This window comes from Hesperophylax consimilis, chromosome 7, assembly GCF_061612785.1.
Source record: "Hesperophylax consimilis isolate HC1 chromosome 7, BYU_Hcon_1.0, whole genome shotgun sequence".
Taxonomy (NCBI): Eukaryota; Metazoa; Arthropoda; class Insecta; order Trichoptera; family Limnephilidae; genus Hesperophylax; species Hesperophylax consimilis.
Genome location: NC_142842.1, coordinates 31,328,460 through 31,355,130, shown reverse-complemented (window position 1 = coordinate 31,355,130; position 26,671 = coordinate 31,328,460). Strand labels below are relative to the sequence as shown.

Here is a 26,671-nt window from a genome sequence, read left to right as displayed (position 1 = left end):
ATTCCTCTCAGTGCCTCTGTCATCTTTGGGGATGCTGTGTGAAGGTTCTCTTAAGAAAGGAATGAGAGGAAGTTCTGGGAACGAAAAAAGTAGGACGGGTTTGGAATCTATCCTTCCCACTGCGGAGCAAGACGATATTCCGAGAGAGTCCTATTAGAGAGGTCAAATAGTATTCCTAAACCAGTCTCTCCAGATCACGCATTTGGTGGGCAGATCCGTATTCGCCGCCAATATTAGGAATAAGATGTAAAATTTTATAACTTAATAAAATATACATTAAAAAAAAAAAATAGACAAACCTCACCTCATGAACCAGAGCACCCCTGCTGAGTCACCAAACGTAGCGAACCACTTGGGGTGACCGAAAGCAGAGGTGTTGGTTATCCAATAAATGGTTCTCGGGGCGGCGGTACACATACCCGCCTCCCATATTATTGACCTCACGTCGTGTAAAATAGAGTGTTAGCGTATTTATCAAGCACGCTTTGAGACGCTTTATAAATTTGACAAGTTTTACTCTTGTATACTGGCATTAACTTCAAAACTTTAAACCCTCATAATCTGTTGTGACATTTTTATGTTGGCAATTGCCGAGAGCTCAACAAGAATAATTGTTGCTTCAATGTTTAATGATTTCCGCTTTGTCTACTCTGGCCGTTTCGGTTTCAAGTTATGTAACTTTGTTTCAATTGAGAGAACGTAAATGACACGGCGTGTACCACTACCTACAGTACCTCCAATAGAGCCTGCTGTAGAAGCTACCACCCGCAGTTACCGGGTGAAGGGCGGTGGCGGTGTATCCGGTGCGTGCAGGCTTATACGCGATATTACTTCCAATTAAGGCTTTCCCGGGAGTATGGAACGTGGTTTTATTGGAAATAAACGCTTTGAATTTGTGTAATTGGAGGGTTTAACTTCGTAACACACAAACGGTGGTGGGGCATTATATTTTCCACTTACTGTCTCTGTTGCTTTTGCATCTGAATGTTTTTTAGTTTGTTATAGTAAAGCGCACTTGAATGAAACATAAAACTGCGCTATATAAATGTTATGAAATTATTGTTATTTATTTTGCTATTTTTAGCGTGTTTGTAAGAATATTCCTTAAAATAATTTCAACAGCCGGTACATAACTTTTTTATATCTCGTCTTCTGACGGACTTCTGACATAACCGACCAAGTATTTGACTGAGCCATATTTTTCGGAGACGTCCACGGCTTCTTTTCTCACCCACTTGTGCTTAATAATAAGCTTACTTTTTCTGATTTTTCCATCCAAAATGTGTATTTGGGTATCCAAACCTAGTAAGGTTGTCTTTCTTTTTGTTTTTCATTACACTTACACTTACGTAGTCCAGCCTTCTATTATCTTGGGAGCTGGTATTCCGATCACCCGTAATTTAATAAATAAACAACCCCTCAGTGTTTTCATTTCTACTGCATTCAGTAAGCTTATTTCCTTTTAGTTTGCAAGAACTCCGAAGTGCATTATTAGCCTTATTTTCTTCCTGTTAAGAAAACAAAATGAAAAGCACCTTAAATAACATCATTCTCAAATTCATAAGGAAAACTACAATACTTTTACAACTCACTTACGAGGAACTTCTGCGCGGTTTAAAAAAAACTTAATTTTTGGTTTGAGTTAAAAATACCCAAAAAAACTGACTAATTTTATTATTTTTTTACATTAACCGCACACAAGAGGCTCTGAGAAAAATAATTTTGGTAAGTCAGTGGCTGTCCCAGCCATGCGTAGTGTGTTCAATTCTTCGGCTGACTAAGTTCTCCATCACAACACAAGCAACATTTTCTGCTTACTGTGGTGGTAGTAGGAGATTTTCAAATATTTTTAGGTTATTCGTAACCCGGAAATGTTTGTCTTTTTTTAAAAATATAAACATATTATACTCCCATCCGTGCTTTTACAAACTTGTGACTTTCAAAATAATTTAATGCAACAGTAATCATAAAGTAAAATTTGCTAGTTAAATTATATAAAACGCATGCAGAATAATAATATTATGCTAACATTAATTATTATTGAGTTATGTTATTATAGGCTTCTTGTAGCTATATTCTATGCTGTTGAACATATATACTATTTCTGAGGAAGTGTTACCAAATGCACACCATCTAGGTACAAGATCTTAATGACTTCGTCCTGATATTGTTGTTGCAATTAAAAAGAATTTTTGTTCGAGTAGTTCTAGTTGTTATATGGAAAATTATTATTTTGATTTTTTAAATTATTCAGTTTGGTTGTGTGTTTTGGCCCTAAATACAAAATAAAGTTTTTTGTGCAAAGGGCCGTGCGGTCGTTCCTGTCAATGAAAATATTCAGAAACTATGTTAGCACTCTGTAAGGTATTATGAATAAAGCTATATATTTTAATTGGAAACCTCTAGAAGTTTCCTATTCTAGTAATCTCTGATGATACAACAACTTAAGAAGGACAATTATTATAGTTTCCTCGATAGTTGGGCCAATAGTTTGGAATGATCTCACTCCCTAAACTTCACCGTGAGGCAGGTACTATTCTGGATATTTCGATATTATGTTTCTAGTCGCTTCCATAACTTTGAAACCATAGAACGTTACGTAAGTACACCTTACTACCTTATATTCAATAATACAAAGGAAGGCGTCAAGATTCATATAAAATGTAATTAACACGGTAGGGCCGCTTGCAAGCTAGTGACGTAGTTCGAAGTCCAGATGGAGTCTAAAAGGAATGATCTCTTTTCAATTTTCACTAGGTATATAATACTATTTTTGGGGTATTTGATTTACTTCTAAAATTCAATTTAAACACTGGTTTCTTTTTTTCTGTTTTCTCTCGTTTGTTATACACTATATACATTTAAATACAACTTTATAATAACCATGTACTATGTACATTTGTTAGCTGAACATCTTTGAATCATGCAGTAAATTATTTATCATATAAAACCATGTATAAAAAAGCCCGTCAGGGCGTTTATGTTTTAAAAAACATATATATAATTAGAGATCAGAAACCAATATATTTAATGTTTCCGGACGTCCATCACTATTCCATTACCCCTGTCAAATACGAAATATAATATAAATATATGTACTATTAATGTTGTATTATATACCAATGTTTAGTTTGTTGTGAAATCGCAAAAAACTGATACAGATGTCAAATATGTGATTTTAGTAATAGATCGCTTTGATAATATTTGATTTGAATCGTAAAATATAAACACACATTGAAAAGTAAGCTGTTTACAATTTATGTTTGGAATAAGTCTGTTTTGCAAGAAATACTTGGAATAATCCTGTTTTGCACTAACTGTCCTGGAATAAGCTGAATTTGAAACGCCATATAATACAACCAACAATTTTCATATAAATCAACTAGGTGGCCATTTTATCTCATGACCAAATACTCTGTTTCTATTAGCAGAAATGGAATAAACCTGTTTTGATAGTAACTTTGGATGGAATATGACGAGTTTACAAGAAACCATCAGTCTTAAAGTTATTTTTCTATGGTAATAAATAGTTTTTGCAACATCGTATTGCAAAAATGTTGTTTAGAAATCCATTTAGAAAAATATTGCATTCACAGGTTAAATTTGATACAAATTAGAGTAAGTCAGTTATGCAAAAATAACCCTCATTTGTGATTTCAAACAACTTTTTCTGACCGTTACCTCCTTACTTCAAGATATTTACAAAAACAGGGAGATAGACAGAAACAAAATATTAATTATTTCTGACATCAATCAACCAACAAAATAACTAACCAGTTAACAGAGGGCATAAACCGCCATTCAACTCTATCTTTGCACACACTCCTTGCTTCATTCACATTCATGTACCGTCTCATACCTACTCATCTGCTATTACATGACCCGACTAAATTATTTGATTCACAAGATTGTGACATGTCTTCTACGGGGTGCCCTCCACTTCTTCTACCATTTACTTTAACGCCATATAGTAAGAATAATAATTACAACAGTAGCTTATTCCAGATTGTGTATTTTCCTGGCACTGATGAGTTAGTTTATCCGCTTCAAACCATCTTCCCCGTGTTCCTTACTTAATCGGTTTCACTACGCTTTCTTCAGATATCAATTTTTCGGAGCAAGGTCAAGCATGGTTTTACACAGTTACTTTCAGCTTTCCTCTGCAAATCTCGCCATTCCTGCCATATAATAGGGCCTATTATATGGCAGGAATGGATGATCCCTCGGCGCCCCGGGGCGTCTCGACTCACAGTTAGGGAAGCCCTGTAATAGGCTATGTATCAGCACTCCGTCGTGGACTGCTAGCATCACTGATTTATATAATATTTGATGTACTCGTATATCTATATAAAAAGAAGGTTTTATTTATGAAATTATGTAAATAATAAATGATCCGAGAAAATGTGGAACTGTTTGACTAACAACCTTCATAAAAAAATCATCACAGAATCACTTATGTGGTAGATAATGTGGCACCTTCATTCTCTATCGATTTCATTAAAATTTAGCAATGGAACTAGAAATCGTACTATTCATAGTTTCACGAGTTCAGCTCATTATTTATGTAAAATATCGCCTTGTACATACAATAGAATTCTAGTGCTGTGTGTAAGTATCGATCCTGTACGGGTACGTCGCGTAGTGTGGTAAATTTAATATTGTTTTTATTTTCAATTCAAAAATTCAATGGTGTTGTTTAAAAATAATGATATTTTCATGTGTGACATTACGTAAGAACTCCCTTGGTCGAATACAGTTTAGATATCTATAAGCATCTCGGGTAAGCGACTTTATTAGGTGTGTTAGCTTAGGAGTTGTGATAACGATCGGACTAAATGAGGAAGGAGATGAGACATCCTATAGGTCGTTCCGCCTACTCGTTCTTATGTAAAACTCATATGATCGAGTCGGAGAAACGGACCCATTTGAAAACAGCTGATCACAATAAATTTTAACATGTGTTACGTTTTGCTCACTCGAGCTTCTCGCTGGCGTGCCTGTGCATGTACGTACATTTTACATTCGAAGAATACTCTATCGTATCTTTTGCAAGTAAAAACTTGCCTTAACTTTATTTAAAATTGTGAGTGAAATTATTAACTAATATCTACCCTAATCTAATTGCGATATTTCAGACAGAATCTGCATTAGAATCCGACATTTATCTGTTAAATTGCAAACGCTCCTCTAAGCCATAGATTTACTTTTCTCCTTCGAAGACTTTCCCCGGCCATTAGTTTGCCTTCGGCGTGTAAGAAAAATAAGACTGAATGATATATTTCGACTTTTCTCAGCTTTCCTTTAGAAAAAGGAGATTTCCTTCGTTCGGCTTAAGCTGTAAGCTAAGGGTACTACTTGGTATCAGGAAATCAACCTGAGGCTGGGATTTTCAAATGAGGTTAATGAAGGTTTTCTACGATTCTCAAAGAATAATACAAGGTTTTTTGATGATGAACTCGGGAGATATTGACTAACGCACATTGGTTTGTCAAATTTGATCTTTTTTGGTATATTTATTTTCCTCTTCAAGGGGGGTCAAGTTTTCAATACATATTTACAATAACCATAGCAAATTTCTATCAGTCTTGGGGAAAAAGGCTTGCCAATACCTTAAAATAATCACATTAAAATAAATCTGTTCCTAATAATACTTGCACCACGCTATTCGTGAAGTGTCGGTCAATCTTCTGCATATTTTAATTCTGACGCTTCGATTTTTTTTCTTCTAAACTGATTTAGTTTAATATTATCACCAGTGATTCTTCGTTACGACCATCTAACGACGATGTGATCTATACTCGTCAGGCTTCTGCAAAACGAGATTTCTTTTTGGTCATCGTTTGTTCCATCCACACAAAGATCGTACAATGCGCTGAACCGCTTCCAATCAGCAAAACGGCCAAATAAAGTGTATGACGGAACCAAAGACAAATTATAAAATACCTACGAACCTAATATTAAAATATCAATATACCTTGAATCACGAAGTCAATATATCAATGTCCATCAATTTAACCATTCAAGATAGCAATATCCAAGCTAAAAGCCCAGGAGTTCTTTTGTAAATGGATGAAATACAAAATTTGTGATTGTTAAATTGTGCACCGCAAAAAATGCTAAGGTATGATATATTGTAACGAGTTGGTAAGTACCCAATCGTCACAAAACTGCACATCCCTACTCCTGTTATCCCAACTCTAGCCGGAGTTTGCCGAAGTAAACGAAGGCCCCCGTACGTCCGCGGCATTCAAGAAAGTACTTTCAAAGAGAGCGGCTAGGAGTAGCGCTGACGTTACAGTAGGCGCCCCCCACCCGTACCGGGCCCACAGGCTCGGCTACCATCCAAAGGAGAAACTTTAAAAGGAACAGTTCACGGACTAGAGACTAGACGTGACACTGGGATAACATGGAACATAATACCTTCTTCATCTGAATTTAACTCTCTTTGTATTCTCATCTGTTTGAGGCACGAAGACTTCGCTTGGTGCACCCCTAACGTTCGGCGCGACGAAGCCAATTTGAGAAATGAGGCGATTCCATAATTACAAAAACTGGACTATTTAGACCCACACACGAGGAATCTAACGGTTAAATTCGGAGACAACCTGAAGCCAATAGCACACCATTGAAATTTACCATCGTCGTGCGACCTCCATAAAATTGCGTATGTTAATATAAAATTCATCAGTAACGAAGAAGAAAACTCTCTCTTGCCTTAATGATAACATATATTCTATTATCCATTATTCTACCGTAATTAATATCGTATATTGTGTTGTTTGAGAACAAGTGAATTTTTATTCTTGAGTTCACGTCCCACAATCCCTCTGAACAAGATTAACATGCTCTACATTTTACAAACCACAATTACATGTGACAAGATAAAGCGACGATATGCTTACATACATTTGTAGATGTATGTTTGTAATTAACTTCTACGTTTTATCGTCTAGCTCTACCTAAAAGCTACAGCAATGCTTCAATAAGGATGGATTGCATTTAGTATTTTTGTTACACTGCAGAAATGATTTGTCCACTGTGTTCTCGCCAGTTTCCTCCGATGATATGGCCCAGATAACTGACCTGTTTCCGTACTGCTGGTGCCGTTCCGTTAATCCACACAAAGAGAACCTTCTCTCTTGACGCCAGTGTTGTTTGACCTGGCTATTTTTTCCAGTCACTGAGAATCCATCTTGTATGCCACACACGTCTGACACAGCACAGTTTTCTTGATGATCTCACGTCCACTTTATTCAATCTTCTATTGCCGACCTACGCTTGTCATTTACGATAGGCGCCGCATTAGCATTAATAAATGAAAATATAGAGCTTTAGAATTTTTTGCGTGTCCAGGGAATATAGTTAATAAATATATGCGATTCTACTTCAAAACGAATATTTAAAATCATTTTACTGTTTTTTTCTTGAGAACGAGATAATTAAATAAATAAACTGTTGTAATCGATTATTTGGAAATTATGAGAAAAGCCCGTCCATGAACTGCCAACGTCTAATTGTTATATCATTCTACCTATATTATTTAATAAATTTACTTCAATTTTCATTAATCAGCGCTTCAGTTGTTTCCTTTCAAATTTGCCTACAATTATAGGCTTAAAACACACATAGACATTAAAGTATTGTATAAAAATATATAATGTTTCCTTAATTCGGTGGTAGCACAGATATTTTATTTATTATGAGTAACAGAAATATGTCATATGAGATCGAATTAACTGCTCTTTGTGATATTTAAATTTTATTAAAATCTTCAATGTGAAAAATAGTGTAATTTGATAAGAAAATAATATTTTAACAAAATTATAAAACTTAAGCCTTCCATGATAAAACTTAAACCTTCCATGATAAAACTTAAGCCTTCCATGATAAAACTTGAGACTTCTATGACAAAAACCATTACAAGCATTTTTTCCATTCATTGTTATCATAACTTTAAACATTTTACTTTGTTTAGAATATTTATTTTAACTTAATTTACTCTCTTGACAGAATCTTTCACAAATACATGAGTTCTTAGAATGAATATAAACCCACGGAACATTAATTTAATTAAGGAGGTTATTACACAAACATTATTAGATTATTACCAATTGTGAATTTACATTGAGGTAATATTAGTAATAAATTCATAAAGCAAGATTTGAAGATATTTTAGCAAAATAATTTTGATCATAGATTTATCAAAATTACATAACTATGTTTTTTTTATTACTTTTGAATTCTTTGATTAACATAATATATTGAAGCTACAGTATTAATATGAAATGTTTATTAATTAATTGCTAACTTGCCTTAAACTTCGCTTGAAACATTGGTTCTTATCAAATAACGAAGCGATATTTGTTTTTTCGCCAGCCGTGATAAATGCTGGAGTTGAACTCGAATGGTTGGTATATTTAGGATTACGGGAAAGTTACGTTTTGGGATTTTATCGTATGAATTTCGCAATTGCCAGGTTCGGGTTACCGGTGGAAAATTGATGATTTCAAAGAGAAATTTTATTCGGCAATCGATGTTAAATGTGTTATAAAGTAACGGACGTTTAAAGAGAATAAATTCTTTTAAAACATTTTACTTCCCCGATTACCACAACAACAACGAGATTATAAGTATACTCGTCTAGTCATCACAATGGACGATTTCACCCACATTATCGCTACATCTTCTGGATGGATGTGATTAAGATACAGTGGATAGAAATCAGATCACTTGGTGTGGAGAAACTGCGACTCCATTGTGTGAGTTGGTGTTAGGAGGTGCTGATGGGATGAGATCTTCGCAACACACTCGAAGGACCAGTCCCAAAACTATGTCAACTGCTTTTATATTTAATGAGACATTTATTAATTTCTGTGCATCCGTTTAACTCGATGAAAGTATTCTTCAATATTTTAAATCTGGGCTTCTGGAACTTAAGTTAAGCCCATATTGAAATAATAAGCGAAAAGGAGTCACCCGAAGCATTTGGGGCCACAAAGTACTCCAGCTTCAAGATGGCTAAATTTACAAAATTAATATTACGCGGTCTTCTTTATATCACACATCAATCTTTCATGTTTGTGGTATTGAATTAAATTGAGCATACTGTGAGTTTAAAAGGTAGGTTTTGACATATTCTTCTTCTTGCAAAAATTATTCCGGTCATTGTGACTTTTTGGATGGGTACATTGGGAAGGTAGAAACAACTCATTCTCACAGAAATCATCGTAACTTACTTACCATTGTGATGAGAAAAATTATCTAAGCTGTGTTAGAAAGAAAAAATACTACGCTTTATATTCAAAAATAGAAGTTAAGTCAGAGGAAGTAAAATGTGCACCTTATGAAACCAAAGGTACTGACAGCAATTTGATTCTTATTATATTATTTTTTATACACTTTTCAAAATCATAAGTGTGTTTTTTATATATTTTTTCGTTTTCACTAATTTAAGTTTAAGTGAGCCATGTTAATTTTTTTTAAAGTTTATAGTCAAATTTTGAATATTTAAACAAATACATATTTATCTTAACAATAAAATATGAGAGTGTATTTCATCACCTTTTTAAAATAGTTTTTAGTTTTCGGATACGTTCAGAAATATTCCTGTTTCGTGACGCTGAATTGTTTTAACGCTTTTTCCGCTCCAACCAATAAGGAGGCTAGGATTCAAATTTTACTGGTTTAAATCTGCGCAGTGTTGCTTTGAGTTGAATCTAGCCGCCCGCGCCGGCGCCGTAGCGAAAACGTCATCTAATGAAAGTTGACCAAAACACCGTACCGATAAAGCAACCGATGTGTTAATTCGAATTTTAGCCGGAGTTTTAATTAGCTCAGCCTTAGTGAATTTCTCCACCATACGAGCGATAGCAAAAGAACCATATCATCAAACATCACAACAAACTCTTCCGTAAGTCACATTTGCGAATATCTATCTTTTGGTTCAGCGAACAAAGCGTTAATTTACATAGACACATACTTGCCTAGATTATAATCATTATAATCTAACCCATGTGTCGATAGTCTACGCGAATATCGCACAATTCCATTTATTTGGATTTTATTGCAATACAGAAATACTTCAACCGTCTAACAGAATATGGCCGAGGCTTGAAGAGCTAATTACAATTTATTTTTTATTACACATCTAAAATATATGTAAATAAAAACAATCGAAATTTAAACCTTCGACCTCTAGATTCAAGTCAAGAATCTTATCCCATCGGCCTTGGAGGTCATCTATTATAACATTTTGTCATTCTGCCTCAAAGCATTGACTAATTTTAAGTTAGTGTGTACCATTACCGTGCGTTTACCTGAAAACAACTCGCTATTTTTATGACACAAAACAATAATAACTGGATTAGTCAAATGATGACTGACAACTTTTTGATTCTTATTTCTCAGTGAACTACCGTCGTCTTCGACTGATTCCGCTTTTCTCATCAATGTTGCCACGTGGCAGTTTGGGGAAATCCCATAAGCCTTCGCGTCTCGCAAGCTCCTACGTTCTTGTTATATCTCTGCGATATCTCCCCCTCTGCGTGCCGACGCTACATTCAGCCTTACAACCCTTGCAAATTACAAAATAATGCAAACCGAATAATCTCCGAAGATAAATTCATTTTGCAATCTTTGGATACGGCCTACTTCCCTTGTTTTCTTATCTGACTTCATCCAAGTTTTCAATGCTGTTCGTCGAAATTTTTTTTAAATTTATAAATTTAATGAACCAGAAACCAGAACAAAGAGTTGTCAATAATAAAAAAAAAATGTTCATCAAATGAGAAAAATCAAATGATTGGGACGATATCGTTTTTCAGTGATTTAAAGACGTTTGAGCTTTTTATTTAGGTCAAAACGGATCAAAAGCGTTTTCATAAAATTGGCATTAAAATGAGGAAGGAACACGAAAATTCTAAGAAAATTTTTCGATTGAAATTCTGCGACAACAAATTACATTTTCGCGAACGTTCATTTTATACTTTTTGTGATATATCATGCTATCGCAAATCAGCTACAACTTGACAAATTTCGTGTGAACGTTTTTCTCTAACATTTGATGAATTACGTGACACCATTGTTCGTCGTTTGATAAATATCTAAATTTTTCATATACGTTTTACTTCTTCCAGTCTAACTTCTAAACAAATTATCTTTGGAGGTAAGAATTTTGCTCAGGGCATATGTCATATATTAGGATGCTGTTTGGGGGGTCTTTTTTAAGGATAGAAAGTTCTAGAAATTAAAAGGTATGAGGATTGGGTAGGAATCTAGGGATCAATGTGTCCAGGAGTGACGGACATATAAATATATCGCTTCTACTACGGAGCATGGCAATGGGTCGAGAAACCAGTTGAAGAGGTCAAAGGGCCAATTTGAAATTTGAAATTTTTAGTGATCTACCTAATAAACAAATAGCCCTATATACAACTACGTACAATATTGCATAAATAAATGTAGAAATATGTTTTAAGGCGATGCACTACGTCGTGTAATATTTTAAATTGAGCCGCTATCAATAACAACCCTTACGTAGATGGCGATAAGGTTTAAATTCCCGCTTAACACCATCCGCCTGTTTTGATTTATGCAAGAAAAAAACATGGCCAAAAAGTGCCTTTTATTCTATTTTGTGGATGTTCAGGCATAAATATTTTTTTTTCGATCATTTTATAAATAACTTAATTTTCCACAATATACAATAAAATCATAACCGAAAATGGGTTCGTAAGTAGGAGATTTTGAACTTTAAAGCTGTTTTCATAGGCCTATACATTATTTTTTCTGGGCTTATAAAAAGACTTATCTAAAAAATACTCCATCATTTCAAAGGCCAAGATGTATTCTACCCGCAGTAATTAATTAATTAAAGCATCTGAAACATTTCTAGGCGACCAAATTTTCAAACCAAAAACACATGATTTTGCATTACTACGTATGGCATCGCTTTAAGTTCCGTGCATTGAGTACATTGATATAAAATAACTTTTGGAGTTCTGTGAATTGGCTTTATTGATATATTACAATGTTTTGAGTTCTGTGCATTGATAAATTATAATTTTTTATAATAGTTGTGAATTTATATGGTAACACTATTATGTTTCATTTCATGTCACAATACTGCAAGTTAATTCATCTTGTCTTTCATATTTATAAGAATAGAGAATACCACAAAGTCAGTTTTCAATTTAAAATGTTATTATGAGATGTGATTCCTATTAGAACACATTAAATCGTAGGATATAAATAATATTTTTTTAAGAGTGCCTAAACAGTATAGGATCATATGCATGAATTTTTCAAAAAAAAAATTAATTTACAGTTCTATATCGTTGATGGATGTGGAAAGATAAAAAGATTGCGAATTGATGTTACAATAGCGTAGCATACATAGAGCTATACAATTAGAGGCGCTATTTCGTAATAATATCTCATCGATACGTTTTTCACTATAAGAACGAAATAAGCGGTGCGCGTAGACCGAATTCATTGGTTTTAGTTAGATTGGGAGCGTTGGAGGTCAATTGGAGGTAAGAAGAAAAGGAACCTATTTGTTCGCTTCATATATAATATAAATATTACATATCTATAGAAGCTTACGATTTCTAATCAACGTATTTTATTATTACTAATACAAAAAATACATAGTTCTAATTACGAAAATCTATTATATTTTTTAAGACTTATTACGTTCTGTCAGTACACCTTTGATAGGATGATACGGACAGAGGACGATTGAATACAACATACCGAAGATATTTAATTTATTACCTGACACTATAAAACAATGGAAGTCTACGAATAAGGTTAAGTATATGGTGAAAATTTGGCTATCGGAAAAAAATATTTACTTTAATATGTGTGAAAAATTGTATGAAAATATTGTTGATTCTGTAGATATAAGATGTAAATTATAACTTATAAAAATGAATATATAACTAAACTTTAAGCACCTGTTGGCAAACCAATTCAATTGGCTTAGCAGGACTTGTTTATTGATATTATTACTATTAACTGCTAACTATTTATTCAATAAAAAAAAAAATAAAAAAATATATAACTTTATTTTATAAAATGTTCAAACCACGTAAAATACGTTATTATTCAGCCAGATTATTTGTGATCCATCACGGTAAGATGAGATCAAACGTTTTTTTTTGTTTTTGAAACTTTATTTAGATGTTAGCAAATTTTAACATACATCTAATAATAAAAACATATAAAATACAAAAAAAATTACAAAAATATTCATAAAAATATAGGAAAAAAGAAATATACAGTATAAGAAAAAGGAAAACACTCGTTTTAAAAGTTACCCCGGTTTAAGAAATAGAGTCTGTTAAGGTGACAATAATGTTTGTGAGTGTAAACAATTTATAATTTTTTTAAATATATATAGCACATGTTTACGGAAAGTGCCAAGACTTGAGGCTTCCTTTATGGCACTTGGTAGGTTATTATAAAGCTTTGCCCTTTATAAAACACGCTGTTCTGTGTGCACGTAAGTTTAGTTTTGGGAAGCCTGAAGTCTCGGCAACTTCTCGTAGGTTAATTGTGAACATTTTCATGGTAGTTCATGTTATTTTAAAGCTTATATATCATTTTTAACGTATTATATATTACATGTTGTTTGGTTGTCATCAGTTTTAAGTTTTGTACTTTTGTAACTCTCCTAAAGATATCGCATTTCAGAATCATCCTCATTTTGTATAATCTTCAGTTTATTATTCTGAGCTTTGTTACATAAGTATAGAACACTAGAACAATAATTTAAATGAGGAATCGCAATTGAATTATATACAAAGTTGTAATCAAGGCCGACTACCGACTAGGCTCCGTGACGGATTTTGAAGTATCATGTGATGAAGTCAGTGCCATCGAACAACGGCAATTGGCAAATGGTAGCGATTATTGATGCTCGTTTTTACAATTGATTTGTGTGTTGTTTAACCACAGGCATATTTAATAAACAGAGTGATTAGACTATTTTAAACAGTTAAGTTAACTTAGAGACAGCACCTCGTAATTTGGCAGTCGCGCTCCCAAGCCTGTACTCTATTCAGCTTTGATTGTAATATTGTGACTTCTGTAGGGCTAGGCTCTAAGATGAATGTCTCCCGAGGGCTTTATGTTATTAGGAATCTCAACTGTTCCGCTATGAGGAATCTCACGTCTAGTTAATTTACGCTGTCCAACGAGGAGATACTTGCTTTGTGGTTCAGAAGTTACTGACCGGGTTTCCACTCTGTTGTTTACTATTAATAAAGCGATTTTGTGGTAATAAAAAAAAAATGTTTTCCTAATCGGAAAATAAGTTACAACGCAATTACACATGCGTAAATTCCATTTACTAATATTACTTACACAAGCAGAAATACACACGTATAGAATAACACCTACCGTATTAACATACATAAAAAATCTTTCTTATTAAACTGACATTTTAGAGTATTTAAGTGCGCGCTAAATAAATACAAAAGTCAGGTTAGGTTTTTTTTGACATATGTAATTCGGTCCGTGTGTGATCTGGCAAATTCATTAATCAATGATGATTCATACCAGTGTAATTTCGTTCATTTAACCGTCGGGTTACAGGCTTTAATGGCATAAAAATTTTAAAAATTTCCATAAAATGTTGAAAATACGTGATTAATTAAAAAAATATATATATATATAATAATGTGTACATATGTATAAGGATTTTATTAGTACAAAGATATCTATGTATCTAATTAAAAATAATAAGTGAATTAAATTATAAGAATTCAATTCTTTCGTAAAGATAGAACGTTCCCAAGTTACGATTGTTCTGGCAATATTTTAAATTCTTATTAATTCATTCATTAATTTGATGAATCAAAACCTTCTATAGTAAATTCAGTGGTTTATTGTCCATCACTTGTTATTTCATAAATACGCCATGTTGAAAGCAAAGCCAAGAAAACACATCTCCAAAATTATTTCACCACTAAAACAAGTCAAATAAAATTAAAATGAAACACCTCCAAGTGAAAGCTCCCGCGTAAAATTCATCATAAAAATTCTACACCCCTCCGCCTTTTATAAAAATTTAGCACTTAGCCAAACAAACCACGCCGTTTACAAAGGAGCTTAAATTCAGATATAAGAAAGAAAGGGTTTACCTTGTCTTGTTGCGTGGATTTTCTAAAATTATTAAATATTTTCTTTAAATTCTAGAAAAATTAACTAACCACGATCTTTTTTGACATTAACCCCACACAAGAGGCACAGAGGTAAATAATTTCCCTCAGGGCCCGTGTCATCTTTGGGGAGGCTGTGTGGAAGGCCTTTTTAGGGAAAGGAAGGAGAGGAAGTTCTGGGAAGGAAAAATATATCAGGGGTGGGTAGGAATCTAGGAATCAGTATGTCTAAAAATTATCACAAAACAAATTTATTTTTCAAAATTCAGTAAAAATAATTTTTTTTTCGAAGTATCAATTATATTTTCTGTTTTAAATTGAAAAAATTTACTATTCTTAACTAGAAAGATATACCAATAAATAAGTATAGTGAGTGTTAGTCTATTTGAAAATAATGTTAACACGCCTTTTGATTATCAATTACTAATCATTTTCTATGTTCTAACGGCTATTTTCTTATAGGTGACCGGATAACCCATCAAAATGACAAATTTAATAAGACATGAAAAGTGATGAAACATAAAAACTAGGTTAAATAGGTTATAATGAAAAAGCGTAAATGAAAAAGCATTATTTAAATCTATAATCAAAGGCAAGTTCTGAATTTCAAAATATAAGTTTATTCTTTCAGCCCGGTATTCCGAATTTCTACCGACATGTTTCTCTTTAAGTTTTTAAGTACCCAAAAAAAAGTTATTTTCTGAAGATAATATCTAAAAATTTACGGTAATTACATAAAATTTCCTCCATACAGAAAAAAATCGCATAGTAAGTAATAGAGTAAGCTCTGAAAATTATTTAAAACACGTTTTTTTTCTCTTATTTAATATATTATAGGCATGAAAAAAATCACAGTGTATCTTGCAACTAAAGCATTTATCGAGAGATTTTTGCTCTACTTCAAACGAATCGTGTTTTATGAAATATTTTCACAATATTCGCTTAATTATTATCGTTTTTAAATATTATTATTTTTATAATTATATTTAATCTTCAATCGATATTTTGCAACAGAAAACGGCGCATGATGTTGCAAACCGTTACAAAGAAAGGTTTATGGGTTAGTTTTTTTTCATCGCTTTTGTTGTCTTTAAATCACTAAAATTGTGTTTAATTGTCATTTTGTTGAGTTATCATGGAACATTTCATAGAAATAATAATATACACCTAGTTTTGAAATGAAAATATAAAACCGATAACTTGTAGTGACTTGCGTGGTCTCATAACTCCCTCGGCTTAAACTTGTGTTTAAGGGCGGCTTACAGTTTATCGGGCATAAAGTTTAGCGCTGTTTTCCTACCGGAGATCAAAAATAAAGGCACTTCTGCCTCGGCCCGAGGAGCCCCGGAGCCCTGGATAAGGCAGTTCTGGGGCTGATCGCTAAACGGGGGTGCTTAAAATTAATATTCCTGTGGAATCTTACCAATTCAACACGGGGATGAGATGGAATGGGAGTGAAGATATTGAATAAGAAACCAATTATTCTGCTGAATCAACGAAAACTTTCATAGTATTTCGTTTTTATTTAATTTTATTCACAGTGGAATTAAGTTCGTTCGATGAGAGACAACAAAAGCGAGAAATAATATATAAGAGACAAGAATTTATTTGTTAATAAAATATTATTTATCTTTTTAAATGACATCAAGGGGGCTCTGGAGTCAGGAAAAATAAATTACTTTTATCTCAAAAAAATATAAGATTTGTGCAACTGATTAATTTGACTATTTTGTCTTATTTCACAATCTATTCATTTAAAATATGCTTATTATATTTGCTGCAAGTTTAAGAGTTGTAGATAACGTACCGCTCTAGTGAAAAAACATCATTCAATGTGGAAACGTTGCTTCAAATAGCTTTAGCCGTATTTGGTGACCAAAGCCGAATAGCCAGATACTTTCCTGTCTTCCTTTTCCCTATCTAATTTCCCTCTTAACTACCTGCAGCCGCACAATATACCCCGATTGGGAATGCAATAGATTCGTTGGCTCCAGACGGTTGGGAGCAGTTGGGACTCTTGTGCGGTACTCACATATAACAGTTAATAAATATTTGTATTTTGCAACACATGATATTCCACACAACAATAAGATATTCCACATTCCACGAAACCCTGTCGAAGCCATGTATAAAGCCACTTACAAATAAAAGAAGACACGGAGAGCGAATATTAGTATTTTTTGGGTTTAAAGTTTGTACTCACCTGTTTTTTTGTTCAGATTATACCGGTAAAGAAATATGTTTACTTTCTGAGAAAACAAGTAAACGACAGCCAACATACATTAAAAATGGCTCATTCCTTGTATGTTTATGCAAAGATGAGTTTTAATGCCCATATTCTTTATTCCCTTTACAGTACCTCCGAGAATTTTGGTTTCCCAATCCGTCTTGATAATATTGGAAAATGTTTCTTAGGATCACTAAAATACCAAATGAAGGCAGTTTCAATAATACCACGGGGCTCCTGACGTAGAAAATAAATTCTAATTTGAGGGCGCCCTCAAAGGCAGGGAATGGATACGAGTCTTTTTACTAAATTACTCTGGCGACGTATCTCTGGAAACTAAAGATGAAACCACCCATCGAACCTCAACAGATATTTCTGTTAAGTAATACGCATGGAAATGTAATGTGAATGGAAATTTACTTTATTTAACCTCAAACTTAACCTTTATCAAATTATCTTTTTTCTTAAAAAGTCTATCACTTTGTGTACACAAAATAGAATTGTTTTTATGAGAACATAAATATTCTTCTACGGAATAATATTTCTGTAGGAAAAATAAACATTGGAATTTCGAAAAAGTTATGTCTCTTTTTCAATCTTGTTTAATCACCCCCAACAACCTATATATATATATTTTTTTATTGGAAAGTAATTTCTTAATGGCCTATTTTGTCTTCAAGGATGATGTGTGGACAGTCTTAAATGGAGGAGTGAGGGTTTTGGTGGAAGGCGATGGATCGAGATAGTGTGGCTGGATCCGTGAAAGGGTTTCCTCCTCCATCCCGCCTCGCAGTTGATAAGCATTCAACCGCTCCAAGGACTGGGCAACTTTATTTACCCCATAAATCCGGGTACCCCTGCTAAGTTGACAAACGTAATTACAGAGGTGTCGGTTAATCAAAAAATGCTTCCCGGGGTGGCGCGGCGGTGCGGTACCAATAACCGTCTCCGAAATTGACTTCTTTACATACGTCTACAAATTTGGAAACGTGTGGCATAATCAGGACGCACAGTAAGAATTTTATTTTATTTTTTCTATTCACTTAAACACTTACGAGATACGAATAGCCAAACAATATAGTAATCACTTCCATTTTCATCGCTGTAAGGGAATTATTTGCTAATTTGATAAGGGACATAGCAGTGTATTGCCTAGGTGGAAATCATATGTCTTGAAATGTTCAACTCCTTACTGGTAAAGCGTTTAAAATCAATAATTTTTGGCAACGTCTTCGATTAAACTAAACATTTTGGTGTTTTTTTTTTTTTATATTCACACTTGTAGAAATCTGATGCAGAGGCGGTTTGAAGTCATCAAGCATTGTTTTGAAAAGGAAATTTCTCCGATATTTTTGGTAACTACCCTAACCTGGTGTAGAAATATCGAGGAACGAGAGCGGATGTATATAACCTACAGCATCCGATACCAAACTCTTCAGTCAAACTCAAACAGAAGAATATTATGTGAGAAGGGTTTTTGTTTTCAGGACTATGAACTCTATTTTCTTTTTCCGACTACACAAAGATGAGCTTTTCAAAAAGATGCATTGAAATTACTTTGACAAACTTTGCGACTTCTGCTGCCTTAGAAACAAAAATAAGTCTATAACTTCTGCATGAATCCATTGGAACGGAAATGTGTAATTCAAGATGTTGGCCGTTTTAGTAACTGCCTTTTTATCCCGCCAGAGTTCGTTTAAACTTGTTCCTTTCACCAGGTGGCATATCGTAATAATCAATATTGTGGTACCTACCTAAGAAATTTTGATTTTTTGCGAGGTCTACTGTTAACAGAACTAATACTTTTGATTGAATGATAATTTGTAAAGAGCTTCAATTAGGAATAATCACCTCAAGGACACTTACCTAGAATTTTACTTACCAGGCTTTATTGTTTTCTATTCTAAAGCATTCTCATGTTCTGGGTGATATATTTAAAACCTGTTTCAAAAGTCAGCGAAAATTTATTTTTCAAGAAAATATAAATACTTTATATTTTTTTTAAAATAAAACCTGAAAAACGGTAACCTACGAAATGTTATAAGTTACTCTTGATTCTGACACGGGTCGTTAAATTATCGAAATTTTCCAGTAAGCGGAATTTTTTCGAGCGAATATTTTTAATAAGTATTTACTTTAGAAAAGTGACATACGATATTGTGTTGGTTTGTATAAGTTAAAAGTTGGGTGAATTTTTGAAGATTCAAGTTTAGTGATATTGATAAAGTTATTTTTAAATATTTCACAGCCATTTAATACAAACCAATCTAGTTTAGGAGCAAAAGCAATTTTATATTTTAAGGGAAATAAATAATTTTAAATTGCTGGTCGACTTAATATGAATTGAATTTACGTTTGGACTTTCTCCTTGTCAGAGTAATTAGAATAATTTTTTAGGCCGAATGTCAAGGGCGCAAACATATGCATTGTAAAAATAAAGATTAAGATACTTTTTCTAGGTATTTACAATGTATATTATACATAGTTCAATAATTGCCAATACGCACAATCAGAACTAAATTAAGCAGGCGGACATTTCGCGTATCATAATTATTATACTGCTTAAATTACCCATGAGGCCCATGAAACAAATTATCCATAGAAAAATACACATTAAACAAATTTAACATGGATGAAATTTCACTTACTATTACACAGGTCTGCAAATTGACATTTTTGAATTTTTTTAAATGGTAATGGTTGAATTATATGTATTTCGGAATGCTGAATTCGAGAATGACCATCCATTTTGACCCATCACGTAAGGATTTTCCGCAAAGTGGAAATTAAAATATAGGCAAAACCCGCCTTACACTACTTCTGTAGGGAATGTTCAAAAGAAAAAAATCATAAAATTATACAAATTTAATTAATTTTAAGTCACAATATATTTTATTAAATCATATGCAATTATAAATCTTTATAAAATATGCTTTTTTAGTTTGGAATCTTCGTTTTGTGTTTTTTCGTTTGTGGGACGTTATATTTTCCCTATGCAGCATCCAGCAGTAGTCGCCCATCATATTTGTATCCCATCGACCTTGATACCTTCTCTCCATTTCCTTGATATCTTGGTGAAACCTCTCACCTTGCTCTTCACTAACTGCACCAAGATTTTAAATCTCGGATCAGGTCATTTAATTCAGCTTGAGAAAATTGTTGAGGTCCACTGGAGTCGCCTACTTGAAACTCGTCACTAGAACTTTCTTCTGATTCTATTTCTGATGATGGCAAATCGTCCAGGCTGTGGGGTGCTTGTGGTGTAGGAATGCCAGATCCATGAAGGACTGGGCGTAGTGCTGAATCCATGTTTGGGTAACAAATTTGTATTTTATTTTTGGTACTATACCCTTGCACGAACAAAAGTAGCAGTCATCGCTGTGGTTTCGAGGCTCTCTCCCAATATATATGATTCAAAGCTGACTAATTTTATCGTCATTAGTTACTTAATGTTTTGTTTCAGTCTATAAAACTTAATATTATCTTATAATAAGTTGTAAATAATAAAAAATATATATTTCGGCAATAAACCCCGTTTTGCGACTTAAGATAGGCAATCACACAGTATTTTTTGTTTTGCGGAAAAACCTTACGTGATGGAATTTTTTTGATAATTTTCCCGAATTCAGCAACCAAAAATACATGGGAATTACTTCTTATTTCAAAGAAAAAAAACGTTGCAGGCCTGTGTTATTATACAAGTTCAAAAGTTCAAAAGAGTATTTAAATTGTGTGCTATGTAAGTTTGGAATTTGAAATTAAAGAAATTGGGTCTGATTGTTGTATTATTTTGCGCTTATTTGAAATATATATAAATAGAAATGCAAAAGTTCGTTTGTTTAAAATCTTAATTCTGAGAAAGTTCTTCACCGATTGCTTTGAAATTTTGACACAAAGTTACTTATATCTATATTATATAGATGTCTTATCTATATTATATGGATGTCTTATCTATATTATATGGATGTCTTATCTATATTATATAGATGTCTAATCTATATTATATAGATGTCTTATCTATATTATATAGATGTCTTATCTATATTATATAGATGTCTTATCTATATTATAAAGATGTCTTATCTATATTATATAGATGTCTTATCTATATTATATAGATGTCTTATCTATATTATAAAGATGTCTTATCTATATTATATAGATGTCTTATCTATATTATATAGATGTCTTATCTATATTATATGGATGTCTTATCTATATTATATGGATGTCTTATCTATATTATATAGATGTCTAATCTATATTATATAGATGTCTTATCTATATTATATAGATGTCTTATCTATATTATATAGATGTCTTATCTATATTATAAAGATGTCTTATCTATATTATATAGATGTCTTATCTATATTATATAGATGTCTTATCTATATTATATAGATGTCTTATCTATATTATATAGATGTCTTATCTATATATGACATCTATATAATATAGGTATGAGGCACATTTTGTATTTGATATTCCATTTAATATTTGGCATATTTAGTGGCCAATATCCCCAGAGTGGAAGATCGCTCAGTGTCACTTTGAGGAAAGGCCCAGATGTGAATCTCTGACTTGATTTTACATTCATTATTCCTAGACCGATGATTACATGTCTGTTGTGTCTTGCAGATGGTGGCGACGGAGGATGTGAGCCCGGGCAGCAACTCGACGGATTCATCTGCCGGCACCTTCGGGAAGCTGCGGCAGACCTTGTCATCTTCTTTGCTGACTGCGCAGGACAGAGGTGAGTCATAACGTTGTGACTTTTAAAAGAAAACTCTTACATCATATGTGGGTGAATTCCTCCCAAAAAATTGGCGCTATAGTAATTTCAACCCAAAATATGTAACCGAATGTCACCAAAAGATGTAAATGGATAAAAATAATCTAGGTACTTAAATTTTCTATCGGACATTAAGCATATTTCGAAGTTTAATACTTTGTATTCGGACTCAACTAATTATGGTCTAAGTTAATCTCCTTACCATAGCTTCGAAAAATTTAGCAGTATTATCACTACACCAAAATAAGTCACCAAAAGCTGACTATGAAAAAAAAATTATCGACTGGTATCTACTACCGGACATGAAGCTTTTTTATATTAAAAATTAATATATTTCTTGTTCATGAGCACCGTGCTCACAGATCTACAACTTATTTAAGTTTTTGGGGAATCTCTATTGTAAATATTATATATTGTAAAAGTATATTAGTTCATTCTTTCCCTTACTCCTCTTTAGGCCGCCTGCATAAATAGTTCGTTTTGGACTAACGTTGTTTAAATTTGTAGACTTACCTATGCATGCTACAAAAAAAAGAACTACCAAACGATTAACCGTGTGCTTTATAAAAAGATTTTTTGTTGAGTTTTCATGTGTGTCCTTTTTAAATTACCATCAAAATGTTTTATTTCCAATCAAATAACAACAGATGGTCACCCTATATGTTTACTACATTATTTAATTTGCTTCCTCCAGCTTAGTGGGTACCCATTATTCGTCAGAAACAATGCAAAAATATTTTTCCTTAAATTCGTATTTTTGTGTTATTTTATAAAAATATTAACCACAAAACAGTCAAGTGTAAACAATAAACAATTAACGTTTTTCTTAGTTAACTAAGGAACTACTTAACTAAAAAAGGCTACTACCCCTACGTGGGTAAGCGGTCGTCGTGATGATTACACGATTTTGCAGAAAATGCTAATCAATTCTTTTCACTTGCAATAATACCTCGTCAATCTTGAGTATTTTTGAATATTGTTTTCTATCAAATTAATATGTTTTTTGTTCAATATTTTTCAATTAGAAAGAAGAATAAAAAATTGAGTATAGTATGGATATATTTCATACTTTATGATCACCGATATACCAACCACTTGCAGTGGTAACTAAAATACTAGAATGTTGAATGCAAGCGATTCGCAAAACGTTATTCAATGAAGGGAACCTAAAAAAATATTAAAATCCTAAAATCCAGTAGTTGACAGACGGATTACAGATAAAATTAATCTCTCTTAAGAGTCTTAACACTCTGTGAACACACTTAAGTAAAATATAAACACAGAGCGAACGCTTCGTAAATTTTTCATTACGATAAAGCATTTAGTAGGGAAATTTATAAAATTCAACGAACGATTTCCCGTTTTCTTCTCGGCGAAGAGAGCCCCTTGACCTGAAATATTCTCCCGCCTCTTGACGGAATGGAAAACAGAATATTGCAGACAAATTCGCGGTAAAGGGTTTTTCACAAACATTTATGAACCGTGGTTTTCAGTGAAATGTGATTAAACTACGGAGTTATAAAACAATATTACAAGGTTGAATAATATTAAAAAACTTTCAATAATATAGATAACGGCACCAAAAATAAAGTTAAAAAATTGTCGCAACTAGGACTCGAACCATGATCTTCTGATCTTCACGAAACCGACATCTTTACCAATTTATTAAGATAATGAGACCTAATTGAATTCGGTCAATTTTATCGATCTAATATTTTAATTTAAGATTCACCTTATATCCTTAATTGTTTTTTCAATATTCTCTTACTAGTATATGGTGCTCCATAAATATTAGGTCATGGTCATTGTCATTAGATCAATCATCAATGATTAAAAGACAATATCAAAAATTATGTGTATTTATGAAAAATTAGGAGATAATCTCAAATATTATTAATTTATGTGAAATTGTTAGTATGTAAGGCGAAGCTAAATGCCAAATCACTATTTTGATTAATCTTTATAAGTAATTGGTGTACATTATGAATACCAAAAATAAGCTTTAGATAAAATGAAGGTTTTCCTATCGTTTTGCTTGAGTAGAATGCAAATAAAAAAGTAAATTACTGAATAAAAAATATAAATTTAAACTACCTAATTTTTTTTTTTCAATAGAAATGTATGAACGCGTAAAGAAAACAAATTTTAAAAGTACAGTATTATAGCTAAGGTTATCTGTGACAGTTTAACTTGATTAACTTTTTGCTTTCTTATAAAATTATTTACAAAATAAATAAAAACCAGTTTTGTACTTGAAATCGAACGTTTCTAGACTCCGTTTGTCAAGCGATTTAAATGCCTATTACCTACAATATAAGTTATACCAAGAATATACACATTTTTGGCTTGTAGCTTCCTTTTAATAGGTTTACGACAAATTAAGCTAACATTAGGTAATTTAACTTTGAAAAAAAGATTTCCTTCTCGATCCCAAAAGTTACAGTGCTTAATTACAGGAACTCTGCGCGACTCATCGCAGAAAGGGCGAATCTCCACATAATGCATAATATCCGGCCTGTATAATAAGGGTGGGAGTGTTTGAGTAGGAGATGTTTTGTGGGGGGTTGTGCCCATTCATCTGTGCACGTTCGGATGGCATATTCATGCAGCTAGCCGTTGAATGCACTTTATACAGCCAGGCACTTTGAAATTCAGTCCTCTCGTTGGAAATGTCGTTTGCCAGCTCGAACACATGGACTAAATAGCATTTACGTTCCTTTTTTAACTAATGGAAAAACAAGAAAATAATATTTTTAGGAATATTAGCGACTCTCAAACGAAAATTTGTACCAGAAAAAGATTCGGTTGCATCTATGAATTGAACCCAGGAGGGTATATATATATATATTTTTAAACTAGTTATTGCTTATTATCACTGGTTCTGAAGCTATTTCATTCTATCAATATTCTCCTGATGGGCTGCCCTAATGCCACTTCTAAGGTAGTCGCGTAAAAACAGATAGAATTTTTGCCAGTTTTACAGTTTTCAACATGAGTTTGTGCTTTCGCATTATGGTTTTTAACAGTAATGTTTACAGTTGGTCTAGCGAAAACGTACACACGAGCTTCAACGCAAACATAATGAAAAAAGCCATAAACGAGTTTTGATATCCTAAATCACAAACACACATTTAATGAGTGACAAAGGTGACTTTTAGTTGAAGTTATCGTTAACACTTTTATCTTGTGAAAATGCTTCAATTTTTTTTCCCTCTCGCGTACGACGCATTAAAAAAAATGAAAAATTAGCAGACCGTCAGTATATACGCAACAATACGCATTATAGGTAGGTAGGTTTTCTTGTGAAAATATCCGATAACAGTAACAAACTTTTTTTCTGGCACAAGTAAATCATTCTGAAAGTTTCACGTGATGCTAATAATGAATGTTCACATGAAACGGAACTAAAAGTAAACATTTTATGATTTTTATTTGTTTTTGGAAAACTTATTACCAAGGCAGTATTGCTTATATCATTATTGCTTAAAGTATTTCTTACCAAAGCAGTATTGCCAACCTCCGCGATCGAACCGAAAGATCCTAGGCTACAAATCCACAGCTCGCGGTTTCAAACCCAACGTGCACAATTACATGTAAATTTTATTGTGTTAAATATATAGTCTTGGTCAGTATAGCCTTAGTGATAGACCACCACTCAGCAGTATTTAGTCATCAGATCTGAGTAGCCAGATACTTCAATACGGTTGTAGGTAATAATGTTCCTGGTAACGATGTTCCCGGTCAAAACTTTCCCAGCAATAATGTTCCCAACCTAACCTAACTTACCCTAACCTAATCTTACCTAAACTAATCAAACCTTTTAATAAATTATTTTTTGTCATCGTTATCTATTTGAGTTCCTTTCACTGTGCGATTATTAACTCGAAAAGTTTTGACAGAGAAAATTTGTGATGGGTAAATTTTTAATGGGAACATTTTGTCAGTGAACTTTTTAACCGGGGACATTTTTGGCAGAGAACATTTAAACTAGGAACATTATTACCGGCCACGCTTACAAATCTTTCTCATCTTCATCTATTTTGACTCTCTCTCTAACTTCACAATAAATCTAAATATCCGAAAAACTATTTTTCGACTTGATCTGGTCAGTTTGGTCCAGGACATACGGTATTCACATTAATACAAAATATTTTTGGAGTAGAAATCACAGATTATTATTATGATTACTCTGTAGTCTTATTCAAGTTACATCATAAGTGTATAATCACACAAGCCCGCACTGCACACGCCCCGGTTAGCCTAATTAATGGTTGTAAAGCACTCGCCTGGAGGGCGCTAGCGCTGGCTGACTCGAGACGTGCGACCGCCATGCAAAACGGGTGCGCGTGTGTTCGGGAGAGCCTTAAAAGCCCGCATTACCTGCACTTGGTTGTGTGCGGAGGCAAACGTCAAATTGTTTCGTGAACGGGGTGTTTCGAAACACACATTTCAATTTCAATTTACCAGGCACATCTATTTAGGGGA

The 26,671-nt window shown here is 33.1% G+C and overlaps 1 protein-coding gene across 1 annotated transcript in view; it reads left to right on the top strand.

The window, feature by feature from the left end:
- The window catches only part of Fife (regulating synaptic membrane exocytosis protein fife), a 399,632-nt gene that overhangs the window by 214,126 nt on the left and 158,835 nt on the right, over positions 1 to 26,671 (top strand). Inside the window, exon 4 of the mRNA XM_089633979.1 lies at positions 22,033 to 22,147. Coding sequence (XP_089490105.1) covers positions 22,033 to 22,147 — 115 coding nt within the window. The remainder of the gene's footprint in view (positions 1 to 22,032; positions 22,148 to 26,671) is intronic.